At 60.5% G+C, this 17444-nt stretch overlaps 5 protein-coding genes across 5 annotated transcripts; 2 read left to right on the top strand and 3 right to left on the bottom strand.

The window, feature by feature from the left end:
- The first annotated feature begins 650 nt into the window (after positions 1-650).
- Positions 651-3159, top strand: B0T15DRAFT_541304 (major facilitator superfamily domain-containing protein). The gene is made up of 4 exons (XM_062869851.1): positions 651-1413; positions 1480-1597; positions 1668-1710; positions 1771-3159. Exons 1-4 carry the CDS (start codon positions 1147-1149, stop codon positions 3023-3025), a joined length of 1683 nt encoding a protein of 560 aa, XP_062719588.1. The 5' UTR covers positions 651-1146; the 3' UTR covers positions 3026-3159.
- A 97-nt stretch (positions 3160-3256) lies between these two features.
- On the bottom strand, positions 3257-4296 carry B0T15DRAFT_569262 (uncharacterized protein; the record flags this gene model as incomplete). The annotated part of the gene is made up of 2 exons (XM_062870802.1): positions 3816-4296; positions 3257-3647 (listed from the first exon to the last, which is right to left on the bottom strand). The coding sequence occupies exons 1-2, from the start codon at positions 3941-3943 to the stop codon at positions 3257-3259; spliced, it is 519 nt and encodes a 172-aa protein (XP_062719587.1). The 5' UTR covers positions 3944-4296.
- Positions 4297-4477: 181 nt separating this feature from the next.
- B0T15DRAFT_285007 (glycosyltransferase family 71 protein) lies at positions 4478-6269 on the top strand. Its single transcript, XM_062863620.1, has one exon. The coding sequence runs from the start codon at positions 4671-4673 to the stop codon at positions 6129-6131; it is 1461 nt and encodes a 486-aa protein (XP_062719586.1). The 5' UTR covers positions 4478-4670; the 3' UTR covers positions 6132-6269.
- Positions 6270-6662: 393 nt separating this feature from the next.
- B0T15DRAFT_541299 (uncharacterized protein) lies at positions 6663-7645 on the bottom strand. Its single transcript, XM_062869850.1, has one exon. The coding sequence runs from the start codon at positions 7617-7619 to the stop codon at positions 6849-6851; it is 771 nt and encodes a 256-aa protein (XP_062719585.1). The 5' UTR covers positions 7620-7645; the 3' UTR covers positions 6663-6848.
- A 1075-nt stretch (positions 7646-8720) lies between these two features.
- On the bottom strand, positions 8721-17375 carry B0T15DRAFT_504957 (uncharacterized protein). The gene is made up of 4 exons (XM_062867516.1): positions 17011-17375; positions 16460-16936; positions 16029-16347; positions 8721-15950 (listed from the first exon to the last, which is right to left on the bottom strand). Exons 1-4 carry the CDS (start codon positions 17188-17190, stop codon positions 8887-8889), a joined length of 8040 nt encoding a protein of 2679 aa, XP_062719584.1. The 5' UTR covers positions 17191-17375; the 3' UTR covers positions 8721-8886.
- Between the last annotated feature and the right edge of the window lie 69 nt (positions 17376-17444).

Below are 17444 nucleotides of genomic sequence, written 5' to 3'. Positions count from 1 at the left end.
GGCATGTGGGTATCCGACGGATGGTGCCTGAGGCCTGAGAGTCTCGGTCGATGAATTGAGGCGCACAAGCACTTGGTCAACGAGTCGTGCCTTCTTGCGCCTCCCCCATTCGCCGTCCCGTGTCTTGGCTGCGTGTGACGACCGTGATGCTGGGCTCTTGGCCTGGTCTTGGACTTTTTGGTTTGGAAGGCTGAAATCATGCTGTTAGCCTTGAGTAAGTTGCCAATGCAGTCCTTATTAGGGAACATCCCACCCGTCAGTTCGCCATTCTCGACGAATTTGGTCTCTTGAACTTGGAGCCACTAATACCCAATTACTACAAGTTACGCTCTTACGGTACGGCACTACAGGTTACAGTACCCTGGGTCTGTGTTGTACTTGTACGGAATTCACTACAACATTTCATCGTCTCTCCCGTCTGCGTAGCTGCAATGGTTGTAAGACAGAATCTGCTTCATCTACAGATTCACTGCTATCAAATCCAAAACATCTGAACTTTGACTTTTCTTGTTCATCCCCCCGCCTTCAGCCCGGTAGCTCCTATATCGGTCGTGTAAGTCTGACACGACGCCAAGAGCACGTGGGCGATTGTCTGGATCTCCGCGGTTCGCCAAGGCACACACCTCTTCACCCTCCCGTCCCTTGGCGTCCACTGCACCCGCATCACAGATTCAATGTCCGTCAATGTCGCCTAACCGACCTGAAATCGGCAGCAAACCCGGACGGAACCACGAGCGCGAACGTGCACAATGCAGTTGATGGCAACTTGCCTGGGGTGGTGTGTGATGGGGAAAAGTCGAGTCATGCCGTCCGAAACTGTCTCGGCCGCTTATTATTACTACCTCTTTTGCGCCAATGTGCCTGCCAAGCCGCGATGCAGTGCAAGCGTTTGCCTAGCATCGAGTCTCGAACCCCCACACGCGGACCCTGAAGGCGAGACAATGTGGGTGTGGGTGTGTCTATACCGAGCCGATAGCCTGGTAGGGATTTCCATCGAGGAGTCGCATCGTGCAGACATGCAACGTGCAGCAGGAACATGGCACATGTAAAGCACCTCGCCCCTGATTCCCATCCCATCCTTCCGTATCGTCCTCTCTCTAGCGTCACCCTTCCCCTTCACGGCCCCAACGCCGTCCCAGCATCACCATGGGACACTTCTCCGAGCTGGTGGAGAACCTGCGGGCCTTCACGCCGCAGGAGCGCCGCAACATTGCCATCTACATCACGGGCATCATGATCTACAAGTTCGGGCTCGAAGCTTTCAACGGCTCCATCATCGCGCTCGCCACCAACCGATATGACTACGAGGCCATCCAGAGCGGCACGCCGAGCCGGACCTTCGAAAGAGTCGGGCTGCTTACCGGCCTGAACCAGGCCTTCCAGTGCTTTGGATCCATCCTCATCGGGCCGTTGGTATGCCCAGCCTTCCGGACCCTACCGGTCGCCCGGACCGCGCCCTGACAGCTTGCCTCAATCCAGGTGAAACGATACCCCACCAAGAACGTCCTGTCCTGCGCCATTCTGATCTTCGGAGTGTGTTCGGCGCTGTTGCTCATCATCGACGCGGCGACGGGCGGCACCTTCATGCCCGCTTCTTGTATGTGTCATGCTTGCCGGGACGTCTCTTCTCCTCGAAACCATCGCTGACATCCCGATCTTACTGGTAGATCGCGATAACCCTCGCAAGAATGAGTGGCCGTACTACGGGAAGTAGGTGCACTCGGGACAACCCCTGTCAGCTACTAGCCATAAAACTCACAACCACACTAGATACAACACCGACGCCATCATCCCGGTCTACTGTGTGTCGGGCATCGTCTACGGCATGGTCGAGCTCATCCGGCGCGTCATCCCGCGGGACATCGTCGGCGGCCACGTGCAGAAGCTCAAAAAGATGGATTCCCTCGTGCACATCTTCTACGAAATCTCAGGCACGGCCGGCGCCTTCGTCACGGGGCTGGTCATCATCCCGCAGCTGGGCAACAACATGTCCTTCATCGTGACGCCGATCTGCTTCGCCCTGGCCGCATTCGCCTGGTTCTTCATCAGCGAGCTCGACTTCCGCCGCGCACAGGCACAGACACAGAAACAGAAACACAACAACAACAACAACAAGACCTCCTACTTCCGGGCCGCGTGCAGCGGGCTCTTCCTCTTCGCCGAGTCGGTCTGGGTCGGCGCGAGGATCCTGTTTACGTCGCGCAAGTTTGTCTGGCTCGTGCCGGGCTACTCGGTCGCGCTCTACGCGCACCGCTACCTCGAGAACAACATCGCGCCCCAGATCGCCCGCCGCTACCTGGGCAACAGCGCCTGGGCCCAGATCATGGTTGGCGGCTCCAACCTGGGCGAGCTGCTCGGCGCGTTTAGCGTCTTGCTGTTTACCAACGCCGTGCAGACGCCCATGCCGTGGCTGCGCCTGGACGCGCTGATGCTGCTGATTGTGTGGTATGTGCCCTTCTGGTACCCGCCTGCGGGCGATGTCGGCCAGGCCTGGATTGTGGCCGCTACGCTGTGTCCTGTTGCCTACGGCTGGGCGTCGGGCGATGTTTCGTTGGCGGCGTATATTCAGGCGTCGCTAGCGAGGATTGAGTCGCAGAATAAGAATGTCTCCGCGCTGGGCGCCGTCATGGCGTTTTTATACTCCTTTTACATCGTCACGTATGCCGTTGCGGGCACGCTCCTGGGGAGGTACCTCGATGGGGTGTACAACAAGAGCGGCGGGACGAATGGCGGCGAGGTCAGGAGTGGGTTGTTGTTTACCGCGGGCGTGCAGATGAGCATTATTTCCGTCTTGGTGTTTGCGTCGACTTTCGTACCGCGGGGTGCGTTTGCGTTTAATCCGAAGCTGATCTCGGACGAGGTGCTGGATGATGATGATCATATCGAGATCGAGGAGCAGCGGCCGAGGCCGGATGATGGGAATCGGGATAGGGGCGATGACGGGTTCAAGAAGTCTCAGAGCTACTGCGGCAGCGAGGATGGGTCGGAACCGAGGGTGGAGAAAAGGATTGCTGAGATGCTGTAGATGTTGGGGTAGACTTGATGCTTGCACATACATAGATGATGGGCTGTATGTACGGTACTTGATGGGTGGCCGACACATTCAAGTCAGGGGGTATAAAGTACATTATCAATTATTCCCGGCGTTAGGGCTCTAGATACCTAAGATAGACCGGTTATGAACAGTTGATTAATACAGTCGAGGCACATTGGCCCGTGTCGTGAGCTCGCCAGCAGTCTGGACAAACACCATGTCCTACGGTGCCCGCTGTTTGTTGATGCGGCCAGAAGCGACCCCCTTCCCCCGCCCACGCCTCTTGGCACGACGTTTCCTCCGTGAACAAGGCCCAGTAATCAACCGCTGCAGCAGGGATTCGAGGTGCGTCCCCTTGGCCTCTTCTATGTCGATCCTTTTCTCGTCATCATTGAGCGTGTAGTCGCGAAACGCGTCAAAGTCGTCCCACACCTTCACCTCGTTCCCGTTTCGTCGCGCGTCGATCAGGTCTATGATGTTGACCAGCTTGGTCTTCAGCAGTCTCTTACACTCGGCGACCGACTCGCTGGGCTCGATGCCGACCTCGCGGCACAGATCTTGGTAGCCCTTGAGCTCTAGCTCCTCCTCCGTAAGGTGAGTTGACCTCGGTGCTCTAGATCCTGGGTTCGTTTCTTCGGGACTTGGCGTCCCCTCTTCCTCTTCGTCCTCTGATTCATCTTTCAGCTGCTGCGAGAAATAGTGAAGCTCTAATTCTTCCTTTACCGCGATGGTGCGTTGTCGGATGTACTCTTGGGAGCCGGAGACCCAGCGCTAAGGTGACGCGAGGCGCGCGAACTCCTCGTCGAATGATGCCTCATCGTTAGGTGTGAAATTCTTGAATCTGGCAAAGTGCGACTGCGAAGCCGGCGGAGGCTCAAAATCACCTTCATCTGCTACGAGTCGTGACATTCTGGAAATGGTGGTACGCAGAAATTGGAGTTGGAAGTCGGTGGGTCGAGCGAGACGGATGACGCGTAGTCAGAACGCGAAGTCAATGGTTGACGCGTCCCCAAGGGGCCTGCAATGCACGATGGAAGGCTTCTTGTAACGTTATCCGTAAGTGGTTGCAGATCCGGAACAAGGGTCCGATCATTGTCAAGGGTAGCACGGGCCGCCGGAGGAATGCCTTGCCGATCGCCTCTCTGCGCATGGACCAAGTCCTTAACACAATGCATTAATAAGCGGGGGTCGTTGCGAGAGAAGAGCTTGTGGGAAATTCGTGATACGGATATAGATAATTGCCATACCATATGACAAGCTTCGACAGTCCGGAAGACGTCTGTTTCATATCCAAAAATATGCCTTACCAGCCCGACCTTCGTACCCCTACGTGAAGACTTTGTGCACGGCGCTAGCGGTCGTTAGTGGGTATCGCGGGGAACATCCGTCGACTCGGCTTCCTTGGCACAGATTTCCAGTCGTCCGTCATGTGAAATCCAACTGTCGCACAAGCACTCCCCCCACAAGCATTACCACCGTAGGTCGTGCATGTGCAGTTGCGCGTCCATAGACGGCTCCACGCCTGCCCAGACAACCTCGAAGCATTTTTGTCCTTTGGACATGACATAGCTCTGCCCCGGAGACCGCTTCCCTTTCCTCCCGCCGCCCGAGGGGCTTGCACTACGCCACAGCAAGCATGGCGCTCAGGCGCATTCCCCGAATCCTTATTCTCCTCGCTGGCATCACATCTATTCTTTTGATCACCGCTCTGTACAGCCATGACTTCGGCGCAAGCTCGTGGTCTCGCGTTGTTGAGTCTTTCACGCATTCCGACAGTGTCCATGGCAATCCCGAAGCCGCCGAAGGCTTTGACTTGGCCCATAGGCTACCTTCGGCCGAGTCTTTCCGGGGCCGACACCTCGAAAAGGTGCTTGCCCTCCCCGGCCTGAGCATCAGCGAGACGAGGAGGACGTGCAACTGGACCTCGGACCAGAAGGTCAATTTCATGTTCGGTGCCGACCAGGAGTGGAACGTCAAAGAGCGGCCCAGCAGCGAGATTGATTTCCGACGCCGCCAGTGGCAGGACTTTGTCCGCAACAGCCCATCCTACCAAGACGTCGCGTCTCGTTTCTCCGGCCGGGGCATCGTCGTCCTCGCCGGCAACGGCGACACGCTCATGCGCACCAAGGTGCTCCTCCGCGCTCTCCGTCGCCTGAACTCGACCGTCCCCGTCGAGGTCCACTACTACGGCGACGAGATGGACGACGGCAAGAAGCAGCAGCTCACCGACATATACGCCAACACCGTCTTCAACGACCTGGCAAGCACCGACAACGTCATGCACCCCGGCTTCCACACAAACCTCATCAACTACCAGCTCAAGACGGCCGCCATCGTCAACTCGCGCTGGGCCGAGATCCTCCTGCTCGACAGCGACAACATTCCCGTGATCGACCCGGCCGAGCTATTCGACTCGCCCACGTACAAGGAGTACCGCACGGTCTTCTGGCCGGACATGGCGCGCACGCGGCCGCCCAACCCGGCCTGGGCCATCACCAACACCCTCTGCAGGATGGATGAGTTCGAGCTGGAGAGCGGCCAGCTGCTGGTCGACAAGGCGCGCTTCTGGCACCACGTGCAGCTGGCCGCCTTCATGAACAACGACCGGGACCGGTACTACGACGGCTTCCTGCTGGGCGACAAGGACACGTTCCGTTTTGCGTGGCACGCGCTCAAGACGCGCTATGGGAAGCCGCGGCGGTGGCTGACCAGCGTTGGCACCGTGTACGAGGGGAGGAGTTATTGCGGGAATTCATTTGCCCAGCACCATCCGGACGATGGCCGCATTGCCTTCTTGCATGGTGGGACGCTCAAGACCATGTCGCGCGCGGTGATGCGCTGGAATCGGGATGTGAGGGGGGGTGTGTTCCGGTATTACAAGAGAGCGCCGAATGACCAGGACCCGGCGGCAGTCAATGATATTGGCATTCTCTGGATCCAGAACGAGCAGATTCCGGATCTGCCCAAGGATAATCCCGCGCAGTGGTGTACGGATATGCCTGATGTTGAGGCGAGGGAGTTGGACGAGGTGCTGCCCGGGTTTGAGGAGGTTTTTAGGGAGCTGGGGGGGTATTGGCCGCTTGACAAGGATGCATAGTGAAATTGTCGTGTAGGATACGAAGTTGACCCGTCATGTAGGATAATGAATGGGGTGGCTACGCATTTCACTTATTTTGTGATATATTCGCTGTTGGAGGTTCGTGGGCGAAAAATAATGTAAGATTCTTCCCTAGATACGCGATGTGGTATTGTACAAGTACAGTAGGTTGCAGATTTGGCCGGACCAGGGCGGTCATAAGATCGTCGCAAGGGGTAGGGTGAGCCGCCGGACCACCCGGTCGGTCACATCAAGGGTTTATCTGAACTTCATTGATGGTTAGAGGTCCATGCATTCGCCATTTCTTCCACCAAAACGCGCGACAAAGACGCGCTTCGTTAATTTCGGGCACGCGGTGTGAAACGCTACCACACCATGATGTACGGATTTCAATGTTGTTGGTTTACTCCGTAACAAACGATCAGAATGCTACAGTGTAGTGTCCACGGCATCAAAACTACAGCGATTCGATCACGCATCAAACAAGCAGGGAGGAACAGTTTGTGCGGGAGAGAGCAAGTCAATTTTCTCTAGCCTCATAGCGTAGCTGGTCATCGCCTTCGATGACTAACCCATAATAAACCAGAGTCCTTTTCCCATGTGTCTTCAGGGAAACCGATGCTTGTTCCTCCGCCCTTTACTACTAAGTTAGTAAACAAACGCCACCCTGAGTGAAGTGTACCCATTCCCAAGCCGATCTTATCCATCCGCCTCCCTTCAAGGAGCAGCAACCACTTTCCCAGTGCCGTACTGGATGTTGAAGACCGTGTCGGGCAGGCGGCCCTTGGTGCTGCCGAGGGCATGCGGGCACGACGGCTGGTTGCTGACGGCCAGATCGAGCTTGCACTGCTCATCATACCCCCAATGGCAGACGGGGTCCTGGATGTTGAACAGCTGGAAGTGCTTGGCGACGAAGCTGTTCGAGTTGCCCAGGCAGCCGGCGACGTAGTTGATGCTGTTGGAGGCCGACAGCGGCAGGCCTCCCGACTTCATCAGCTTGAGGCAGTTGTCGGCGGGGATGGTTTTGATCTCCATGTTGACGGCGCCGCCCGTGATCGGGTTGCCGCGCGCGCTCTGGCCCGTCTGCAGGAAGGCCCAGGCGTCGTATGAGATGTCGTAGGCGCCGCCGGACTGGTCGATGCGCAGGAGATCGACCGAGCGGCCGTTGTGCGAGACACGCACGCAGATGTTGTCGCAGTCGACGGCCATGGGCCAGTAGGCGACGCGGTTGGTGTTGATCTTGCAGCCGAGCACGCCCACGGACGAGCTGTACATGTCATGCGGCGTGATGCCGCGCGTTTCGGCGGCTCCCAGCGTGGCCAGCAGACCAACAAGGAAGGTGAAGATAGCAGACATGTTGCCAGCTTCCTGAGAGAGATTCTTGAGGGTGTTGAGGGGAGTGAGAAGGTGGTGTGGAATGGAGAGTCGAGTGAGAAAGAAGGTATGTGATGACGACGAAATGTTTGGGGAGTTGGTTGGAAAGCACATTCACTTATAAAGTTTTGAGTGGCTACTGCAATCTGATGTGATGTCTTCCTCGTGGGCGCTGCTCGTGGGGACGGCAGGCCAGGACCGACCCAAACAACTGGCCTGTTCAAGCATGTTTCATTTCAAACACAAATCGCCCGACTGAGAATCTTGCTCACAGAACAGATGGCCTGTTCCTCGGCGCCAGTCAGCTTACTGGTGACCGCTGTTCCCATCTTCCAGGCACGGAGAGGCCGCTGTGAACCCCTATCTTACTAAGGTACCAACACTACCTCGTCACGTCGGGTAGAATGCCCTTCCAGGAAGGTACACGCTCATTTGGGAATGGCAGCCATCACTAGTGGTCCCATGATCCATCAGAAACTCTAAATCCCCCGACCTGAACTTTGAGGAAAGACACCATGGTGGGCATAGGGGGAATGGGATGGGGTTTCCACTGTGCTTCTGAGCGTATCGGCTCTGCGTGTGAATTCGAACCGGTATGACCAGCTCTACGTCCGCGATACCCGGAAGCGAGAATGGATCATTAGAGGAGCGACTTGTGAATGGGGAATCTCCATCATATCTATTGATTGATCTGTTTGCTGTGTGTATGGACACACAATGAACAGGTTCCAACCATGTCAACTCAGGCTGACCGGCTGGCACTGCTCAAGACTGCATGCGTGGTTTTCGACCGGATCGTAAGCAGCTTAGCAGTACTGAATTGGGAAAGTGATGTTACACGCAGAGAAAACTTTGCCTTTCCCTCTACTAAGTTCTTCACATCAACGAGCCATTTCGGGCCGAGACACTACTAAGCTTTTTCTGCAGTTTGCCTTGCTAGGTAAGGTACCTACCATACTCTTCATTCCTTATTAAGGGGCTTTTACAAGAACAAAAGAACTTAGTACTTTTGACTGAAAACGAGGTGTCCTACAAAGGCAGACACAAGTGGCCAAGCGGGCCGCCGGAAGCACCTTCTCTCTCGCTGAGACATTGCATTCAGTTCTTTCACAAGGGTCCAATCATTTCGCAAGGGCTGCTCGCATCATGGAAGGGTCCCGTGGGCGGGAGAAGAAATCACATCCCCTCGAAGTCCATCCAGAGATACGAGCAGAGCATTGGATCAAAAAGTAAATTCTGATTGTGCAAGAAAAGCACACTGTCTATCAGGAAGAAAAGGAAGTGGTGAGAAAAAGGGTAAAAAGCAAGCATCGTCCAACGACGTCATTCTATCGTAAGCCAAATCCATACATCAGGTACCACCTAGCGAGTTGACACATCCTTAGTTTTCCTTCTTCTTCTGCTGCTGGCGCCAACTGACCAAGACGTCGTCGCACATGCGCGACATGGGGTACGTGTCGGACATGACCTTGATGACGGACAGGTCGACGCCCATCTCGCGCAGCATCCACTCGCGGATGCGGATGGCCACCAGCGAGTCGACGCCCAGGCTGGCGACCGGCCGCGCCGGGTCGATCGTGTCCGGGTCCATCTCGAGCAGCTTGCCCAGCGCGATGGCGAAGGCCTTCTCCAGCACGGCTCTCTGCTGGCCCGCGTCGTCATCGGCGCCGACCTCGGCCAGCTGTGCCTGCACGCTTAAGGTCGCCGCACCACCACGCTCTGCGCTGTCATCATCACCCCCGTCGTCGTCCCGGAGATAGCGCGCAAGACGCGGGTCTTGCGGCTTCTCGCCCCCCTCGAACACGGTGCGCAGACCCGTGATGAGCTCACTGTCACTGTCACTGTCACCGTCGCGGCCACTCACACGGCCGCTGACAATAGCCTCGGCTAGCATGGCGTGCAGATCCGGCTCGGCCTGGTTGTGGTAGCGCGTGCGGAGGGCCCTGTTCATGGTCTCGGCGTGGGCGGCGTCGCTGCGGTGGATGTAGCCGAAGCCCGTCAAAATGGCGATGTGCAGCACCGAGGCGGCCAGGCCGCGCCGGCGCCGCTGCCGCACCAGGCCCGTCATGTACTGGTTCGCGGCCGCATAGGCCGACTGCCCCACGTTGCCGGCGATGGACGTGATGGACGAGAGGCAGATGAAGAAGTCGAGCGGCGGCTGCCCCTCCTCCTTCTTTTCTTCGTGCTCGCGCAGGACGGCGTCCAGGTTCCGGGAGCCGGCCACCTTGGGCGCCAGCACGGCCGCGAAGTCGTCCCACGGCATGTTCTGGAAGAGCCGGTCGCGCAGGATCATGGCCCCGTTCATCACGCCGCCGATGGTGGGGGGCATGTCGGCCTTGATGGCGGTGACGGCGGCGCGCAGACTGGCGAGGTTGGTGATGTCGACCGCCATGGGACGCACGTCGGCGCCGAACTTCGCGGCCATGTGGTCCAGGATGCGCGACGAGATGTTGGGGTTCCGACTCATCAGCACCACGTGGCGGGCGCCGTGCTCGACCATCCAGAGGCACACCGAGATGCCCATGTCGCCCGTCATGCCGCAGAGGAGATAGGTCTTGTCGGGGGCAAACAGCCCCCCGTGCTCGAGTGGGGGGACGTCGGCGGTGACGGTCTCGGCCGCGCACCAGTCCACTACGGCGGTGGGGGAGAGCTGCTGCTCCACGGGTACCTGCAGCAGTCCGGCAGAAGCCTGCTCAAGCGTCGCGATGCCACCACTGTGACGGTCCATGACGACGTCGTCATGGTTCTTGGCTAGATGGTCCAGTTCGCTGACCTCGAAGCCGGCCGTCAGGTCAGCCCAGCCCACCTGCTTGATCTCGATCGACCGGGCAGAGCACACGGCCTTGACGGCAGCACCACTTTCACTTTGACTCGTTGTTGTGAGATTGAGATTGACAAAGGTCCGCAGGCCCTCGGGAAGCGGGAGATTCAGCACATCGTCCTCCCGCGCGTAGGGGTGCACAAACGTCGTCTTCACGCCTCCTGCTGCTGCGCCTGCGGTCGACGACGTGGTTTGGAAGATGGCGATGCCCTTCTCGCGGGCCACTACGTCGAGAGCTTTGCCGAGCTGCGCCGGAGCGCCGTGGATCCACGCCGCAGGCCCCTGGACGCCGAGGAGCAGGCGGCTGGCACACGCCCGCGCCAGGAATGTTTGCAGCCATGCCAGGTCGTCGTCGTCATTGTTGTTGTTGTTGTTGTCTTTGTCGGACCGCGGCCAGCGCCGCAAGACGTGGTGTTCTTGGGCGATGGAAACAAGGGAGCCGTTTACTCCGGACAGAGCGACGACTTTTTCGCCGGATGCCACGTCTCGGCCGATGCACACATGCAAAGGCGAGGAGCCGCCGTCGCTGCAGGTGAATCGCTGCAGGGAAGATGCAGTAACCTGCACGCGCACCACTCCTTTGCCCTCGTCACTCGGACTGCTTCCCAGCGGCTCGGCTGTCTTCAGCTCCCATGATCCTGACGCCTCCTGACCCAGACCACGCTCTAGCACGACAGCCGGCGCCCCTGAAGACCGAGAAGAAGGCAAGACGACCTGCTGCGTGACTCTGCGCCGCCGTGCGGCGTTCCTCCGATTGGGCGCGTCGAGTGCCAGCACGCGGGGGATGTAGAGCGCGCCATCCTCGCCCAGGGCCAGCTCGGGCTCTTGCGTCCAAAGCACGTCCTCTCCGCTTGTTGTCGGGTCGAAGATGGCGAGGCGGAGGAGCAGCCTGGCCAGCAAGGCGGGGCCCCCATTCTTCGACGACTCGGACGACTCCAGCAGCAGAGCCGAGGGTTTGTCGACGTCGAGGAACTGCAGCCGCAGCGACGGGCCGCGTTCGGCCCGCAGCGTGCTGCCCATGCCGACCACCATGTTGGCGCAGGGATCGCGGCCGGAGCGCGCGCCCGTCGTCACCCAGAGGACGGACCCGGCGGCGGCCATCAGCTCCTGCAGTCCGCGGAAACGCTGCGCCATATCACCTTCTTCCTGGAAGACGGGATGCTCCAGCTCCGCCAGGCACAGTACGGCAGAGCCCGGGGTAATGTTGTACTGGGCCGCCGTACCCACGGCATCGAGCCCGGGGACGATGGTGACTGTCTTGGAAGACGTGGCTTGCAAGAGATTCTGGCACTGGGATGCGAGATGGGAAGTGATCGTATCATTACCACCAGCACCGCCCCCTCCAGCCACCACGATGAAGACGTCGACGTCGCCAAGCGCTGGTGCCAACGCCTCGGGCGCGGCGGCAAGCGGCTCGCGCAGGAGCCGGACCGTGTCGTCGACGGCGTGCGCCACCATGACGGAGCAGTACGACACGGTCCGCGTGCTCGTCCTGTCGACGCCCGCGAAGCCGGTCTCCCGGAGCAGCTGGTCCCAGCGCTCGAGGTCGACGGTGGGGCCGTTGACGCGGCCGTCGTCGAGGCCGACGAAGAAGTCGGGCAGCGCCAGCTTGACGATCTGCGACATGAGGAAGTCGTCGGTCGGCTCGAGCAGGATCAGCTGGCCGCCGGGACGCAGCAGCTGCCGGCAGCGGCGCAGCGCGTCCGCCAGGCTCGGGAGCTTGTGCAGGATCTTGGACGCGATGACCAGGTCGAAGCTGGCGTCCGGGAAGCCCTGGCCGGCCGGGTCCTTGTCGATGTCCAGCTTCCGGAAGGTCACGTTCTTGTGGTGGCCGTGCAGCACGCGGGCCCGGTCGAGCACGTCGGGCGAGATGTCGGTGTAGTGGTACGACGCGTACTGCAGCTGCTGCTCCTGCAGCGCCTTGAGCACGGCGCCCGAGGTGCCGCCGGTGCCGGCGCCCACGTCGACGATGTTCAGTCGCGGGTACCGGTGCGCGAGCTGCGCGATGAGCGTGGCCGCGTCGCGGTTGGCCGCGCTGTAGCCGATCCCGTCGGCGTACACCCACTCGAGCTGATGCGGCGTCCAGATGCGCACCCACGGCGTCATGCTGCGCACGACCGAGATGAGCTTGTCGCCCACGGAGCGCAGGAAGTCCCAGTGCATTTCGCAGTGGTACCTCTCCTCGTCGCTCTTCTGGCTGCTGATGCTCTCCTCCCTCAGCGCCTGGATTATCTCGGCCGTGTCCTCTTTCCACTCGGGCTTGAATCCCGGCAGGCCCGAGTGCGCGCCGGCCTCGATCTGCGGCAGCAGATGCTCCAGCGCCCACGCCACGTTGCGCTTGTACGACTTGCTCATGATGAGCATCTCCTGCGGCAGGAGGGTGCGCAGCTGCCGGAGATAGAAGTAGGACGCGCGGGACAGCACCTCGTACTGCACGTTCAACTCCTCGGACAGCGTCGCCGCACGCTCCGGCTCGATGCCCGAGTCGGCATCGCGCACCCACTTCGTTCCGGCGTATAGCCAGGCATCACGCTGCTGCTGGCCTACCGCCGTCAGGCAAATGCCGCGGATCTGGACCTTGACCTCGTCGGTGGCCGCATTGAACACGTCAATGTCACCCACAATGGTGGAGCCGGCTGTCGAGGTCACCGTTGCGTCGGCAGTGAGCTGCTCCTGCTGACTGAGGTTCTCATTCTCAGTTCGGCTGTTTGGCTTGGGGGGGACGATCCGGACACTGTCAACCCGTGTCGGCAGGTAGAGAGTCGACAGGCGGTCGTCGCCCGGGAACGAGAAGGCGGCGAGCAGGCCCTGGGCAGCCGTGTCGACCGGCGCAGGATGCATGCAGGCGTGGAGGGCCGACGACCCGGGCGGCGAGGACAGCGTTACCGTGGCCCGATGGAGCCGGCGCAGCATGGCTTTGGCCTTGAAGGGGTCGGCGTACTGCAGGCCAACTTCGGCCAGGCTGGAGTAGAGCTGCTCCATGTCCAGTGCGTCCATCGGCAGGGGCCCGGCACTCTCCCCAGCAGTCCGGCGCGGCAGGACCTCGACCTCGTTCTCCTTGTCCTCCTCTTGGTCGGACTCGGACTCGGACCGGCCGAGCCATAGCCGCACCCCTCCCGTGAAGTGGGCCGAAAGGGCCGTCTGCGGCGCGTCCAGCGGCAGCGGCGCGTCCACGGGTCCGCTGTAGCATGCCACCTGTGCGGTGATGCAGTCGTCCGACTGGCTCGTCACGCGGACAGTAAGCACCACTTCCAGACCGGAATCCTGCTCGAGGCGCATGGCGCGCACAATGTCGACATCATGGAGCTCGACGAGCCGGACCGGTTTCTGCTTCTGCTTCTTCTCGTCATCGTCGAGAACAACAAGTTGGAGAGCGGCCTCGTACGCCATGGACAGGTAGCCCGACGCCGGAAACAGGACTTCTCCCTGGATCACATGTCCCGCCAGCCAGGGAAGCTCCTGCAGCCGGAGCACCTGCTTCCAGTGCACCTCGCGCTTGTTGTCGCGCGCACCGCCACCTCCTCCTCCATACACGACAGGATGGCCCAGGAGCTCGTGCCGGCCGTGACCCCGGCGGCTGCCGACGCGGAAGAGACGAGAGGTCCGCGACTCCTTCCAGATGGGAGTGGCATGATTCCACGAGTAGGGCGGCAGACCTTTCAGGACCCTAATAGGATGTTGTTCGATTTCCATGTTGTTGCTGTCGGCGGCGGTCTCATCCTGTTGTTGCAAAAAGGCCCGACGCACGCCGTCAAAGGTGACAATGGGGCGTCCCGTGGGCGGCGACGGGAACAGAGTCCAAACCGTACCCAGGGCTTCCGTGAGGGACTCGACCGCATTTTGCCCTCGCTTCAGGGCGCTGGCGTAGGGTAGCGAGACAAGACCGGCCGCCGACGTCTTGATCGTCTCCGAGGCCGGTCCCTTGAGCGCCGGGTGCGGTCCGACCTCGAGCGCCAGATCAAAGACGTGGTCCTGGTCCAGCGCCCGCGCCAACGCCTGGCTGAACTTCACCGGCCGCGTCAGGTTGTCAACCCAGTATTGGCCCTCCAGAAGCCTGCCGCCGTCATCAGCCGTGTGGATGTGGTCGTCATTGTCCCAAACGCTCGAGTACCATCGGCATTGCTGCTGCTGCTGGTCGCGACGTCGCAGCTTCACGCCGCATTCCCTCAGGGACGCGAGGTACGGGCCGGCGCACGGCTTCATGTGGTGCGAGTGATAGGCCGTGTCAACCTGCAGCACGCGCGCAAACGTGCCCTCCTGCTGCAGGCGCGCAAAGGCCGCGTCGACGGCGTCCGCGTCGCCCGCGAGCGTGCAGCTCGTGGGCGAATTGCTCGCCGCCACGACCAGGGGGGCGCCCTCGAACTCGGCGCAAAACGCCGTCGCCTGCTCCCAGCCCATCCCGACGGCCATCATCTTGCCGCGTTTGGCGCCGGGTCCCTGTGCGCGGTGGGCGTGCAGCCCGCGGTAGTAGGCCACGCGGATCGCATCGCCGGCGTCGAGGTAGCCCGCCGTGTACGCCGCCGCGATCTCGCCCGACGAGTGGCCGACCACGGCGGCGAACTCGATCCCCGCGGCCCGCAGCGTGTCGACCAGGGCGATCTGCAGCGCCGTGCACAGCGGCTGCGAGACGGCTGCCTCGGCGACGCGCGAAGTCCCGCCCTCGGCGAGCAGCTGGTCGGCCAGCCGCCAGGTCGGGCGGTCCTCGGCGGCCGGCAGGGTATCGAGGCTCCGCTGCATGGCGTCGATGGCAGCGCGGAACGGTCCCGAGGCGGAGACGCCGTGGTAGAGCTCCCGGCCCATGGTCGCCCACTGTGCGCCCTGGCCGGTGAAGACGCCCAGGATGCGTGGCGGCAGGGCCTCGGGGAAGACCGACTTGACGCCCGGTCGGCGCTCGAGCGACTTGGCGGCTTCCTCGAGCTTGGACGCGAGCTGCGCGGCCGTCGAGCAGGCTGAGAAGGCCGCGCGGAAGGCAAATGGCGTGCGCCGGAACAGCGTGTATGCCAGGGCTGTGAGGTCGATGTTGTCCGAGTGGGGGCCGCGAAGATGGCTGGCCAGGGCGCTGGCATTGGCGGCCAGCGCGACACTCGAGTGCGCCGACAGGACGAACGGTCCGACTAGCGCAGCCTCCTCCTGGGCTTTTTTGTTGACTTTAATGGGTTCATGGTCACCGTCACCTTCACCATCGCCGGCCTGAGAGGAGGTCGAAGAGGCCGAGTCAAAGCCCGAGTCGGGGGTTTTGGAACCATCGGCTCCGGTACCACTACCGCCGCCCTCGTAACTCTCGAGGATGGCGTGGGCATTCGTGCCGCCAAAGCCGAAGCTGTTGACACTGACTCGTCGCACGCTTCCCTGTGGCACGCTGGGCCAGGGCTCCGTCTCGGTCGGGATGCGTAGGTTGGTGTAGTACGGCTGGATCTTGGGGTTCAGCTTCTGGAAGTGGAGGTTCGCCGGGATGCGGCCGTGCTGCAGCGCCAATGACGCCTTGAGCACCCCCGCGATCCCGGCCGTGCCCTCGGTGTGGCCGATGATCGTCTTGATGCTGCCCACCACGAGCTCACCACGGTGCTCAGTGTCGCCGCCGTCATTGGGGAAGAAGACGCTCTGGATCGCTCGGGCTTCGATGGCTAATAAGGCAGAGAGATGGTGTGTTAGTGCAGGCCCGACCGCCAAAGTTGACAAGAAAACTTGGTTAAGGTACTTACGGTCGCCCGCCGGCGTGCCGGTGCCGTGAGCCTCAAAGTATTGTGGACGATCGGACTCTCGCGACAGATCGAGCCCGCATCTGGCGTACGTGTCCCGGATCAGCCGCGCCTGCGACTCGGAGCTCGGCATCGTGATGCCCGGCGTCTTGCCGTCCGAATTGACGCCCGTCTCGCGGATGACGCACTCGATGTGGTCCCCGTCGGCGATGGCCTGGCTCAGCGTCTTGAGGAAGACGACGCCGAAGCCTTCGCCGCGCGTGTATCCATCTGCTTGCGAATCCCACATGAAGGATCTCCCATTCGGGGACAGCATGTTGAGCTAAGGTGGAGAGGTGTCAGTCATTTCTTCGCGTTAGGAGGTATTATTAAAAAGACGTCTGTCTGGTGGGTGCAGGTGACAGGTTGGTATGGTAGTACTAGTAGTGACAAACCTTGGACTCGCTGATGAAGGGCTCGGGACCCAGGATGAGATTCGAGCCGGCCGCAACAGCCATGCTAGCCTCGCCGTTCCGGAGGGCACTGACTGCCTGATGCAGGGCGACCAGACTCGACGAACAGGCCGTGTCGAGGGTCACGGACGGACCGCGCCAGTCGTAAAAGTACGACACCCGGTTGGACAAGATCGACGACCCGGTCCCTGTCGCGTGGTACTGAGGCAGGCTGTCGATGCCCCGGATCGCGGTGTACTGGTTATCGTAGAACATGCAGCCGACAAATACGGCGGTAGACGATCCCCGGAGCTGCTGCATCGAGTACCCGGCCGATTCCAGGCCCTCGTACACCGTCTCGAGGAGCAGTCGTTGCTGGGGATCCATGGCCTCGGCTTCCTTGGGGTTGATGGAGAAGAAGTCGCGGTCGAATCCACGGGGATCTTCATCAAGGAGGTAGGCGTGCTTGACGTTGGTACTCTGGGCTTTGTGTAAGATATTTTCCTCCATTCGCACACCTAAGGTACCTAAGGGGAAGAAGGACGGGAGCTTACTCCATGGTGCTGGCTGTCTGCATGGTAGAATGCCTCGGTGTTGAAGCGGCTCGCTGGTATTTCCTGCACCACATCGCGAGGCGTCTCCAGGAGTTCCCACAGCCGGGACGGCGAGGTCGCCCCGCCGGGGAGACGGCAGCTGCTGCCTACAATGGCAATGGGCTGCTTGCTTGCGAACATCTCGGGCCGACTACCTATGGTGACGTGGGATCAGGTCTCTTGCTTGAATTCAGGTGAAGCGCTGTATGCGAGGTGGTCCGACTCGAGACTGTTCCCTTGATGTCCTCGAACAATCTATAAATGATGATACTGCGACGGCGTCGAGCTCGAGAATTGAGGTAGCCTATATCAAGCCCGGGGTGAGGATTCTTGGCCGATCGGGTTGGAAACAAGACGTGTAATAAATAACCTTGGCTCCTTCGCCTATCCGGCCT

The sequence above is a fragment of the Chaetomium strumarium genome, assembly GCF_033439665.1.
Source record: "Chaetomium strumarium strain CBS 333.67 chromosome Unknown B0T15scaffold_6, whole genome shotgun sequence".
In the NCBI taxonomy this organism is placed as follows: Eukaryota; Fungi; Ascomycota; class Sordariomycetes; order Sordariales; family Chaetomiaceae; genus Chaetomium; species Chaetomium strumarium.
The sequence above is the reverse complement of the archived record's forward strand: the minus strand, read 5'-3'. Positions and strand labels throughout refer to the sequence as shown.

Coding starts and splice junctions, on each gene's coding strand:
- B0T15DRAFT_541304 (XM_062869851.1), top strand. CDS start 1,147: ATGGGACACTTCTCCGAGCTGGTGGAGAACCTGCGGGCCTTCACGCCG. Junction 1,414..1,479: donor CCATCCTCATCGGGCCGTTG/GTATGCCCAGCC, acceptor GCCTCAATCCAG/GTGAAACGATACCCCACCAA. Junction 1,711..1,770: donor GAGTGGCCGTACTACGGGAA/GTAGGTGCACTC, acceptor CAACCACACTAG/ATACAACACCGACGCCATCA.
- B0T15DRAFT_285007 (XM_062863620.1), top strand. CDS start 4,671: ATGGCGCTCAGGCGCATTCCCCGAATCCTTATTCTCCTCGCTGGCATC.
- B0T15DRAFT_541299 (XM_062869850.1), bottom strand. CDS start 7,619: ATGTGCTTTCCAACCAACTCCCCAAACATTTCGTCGTCATCACATACC.
- B0T15DRAFT_504957 (XM_062867516.1), bottom strand. CDS start 17,190: ATGTTCGCAAGCAAGCAGCCCATTGCCATTGTAGGCAGCAGCTGCCGT. Junction 16,348..16,459: donor CCTTCATCAGCGAGTCCAAG/GTTTGTCACTAC, acceptor TCTCCACCTTAG/CTCAACATGCTGTCCCCGAA. Junction 15,951..16,028: donor CGGCACGCCGGCGGGCGACC/GTAAGTACCTTA, acceptor CTGCCTTATTAG/CCATCGAAGCCCGAGCGATC.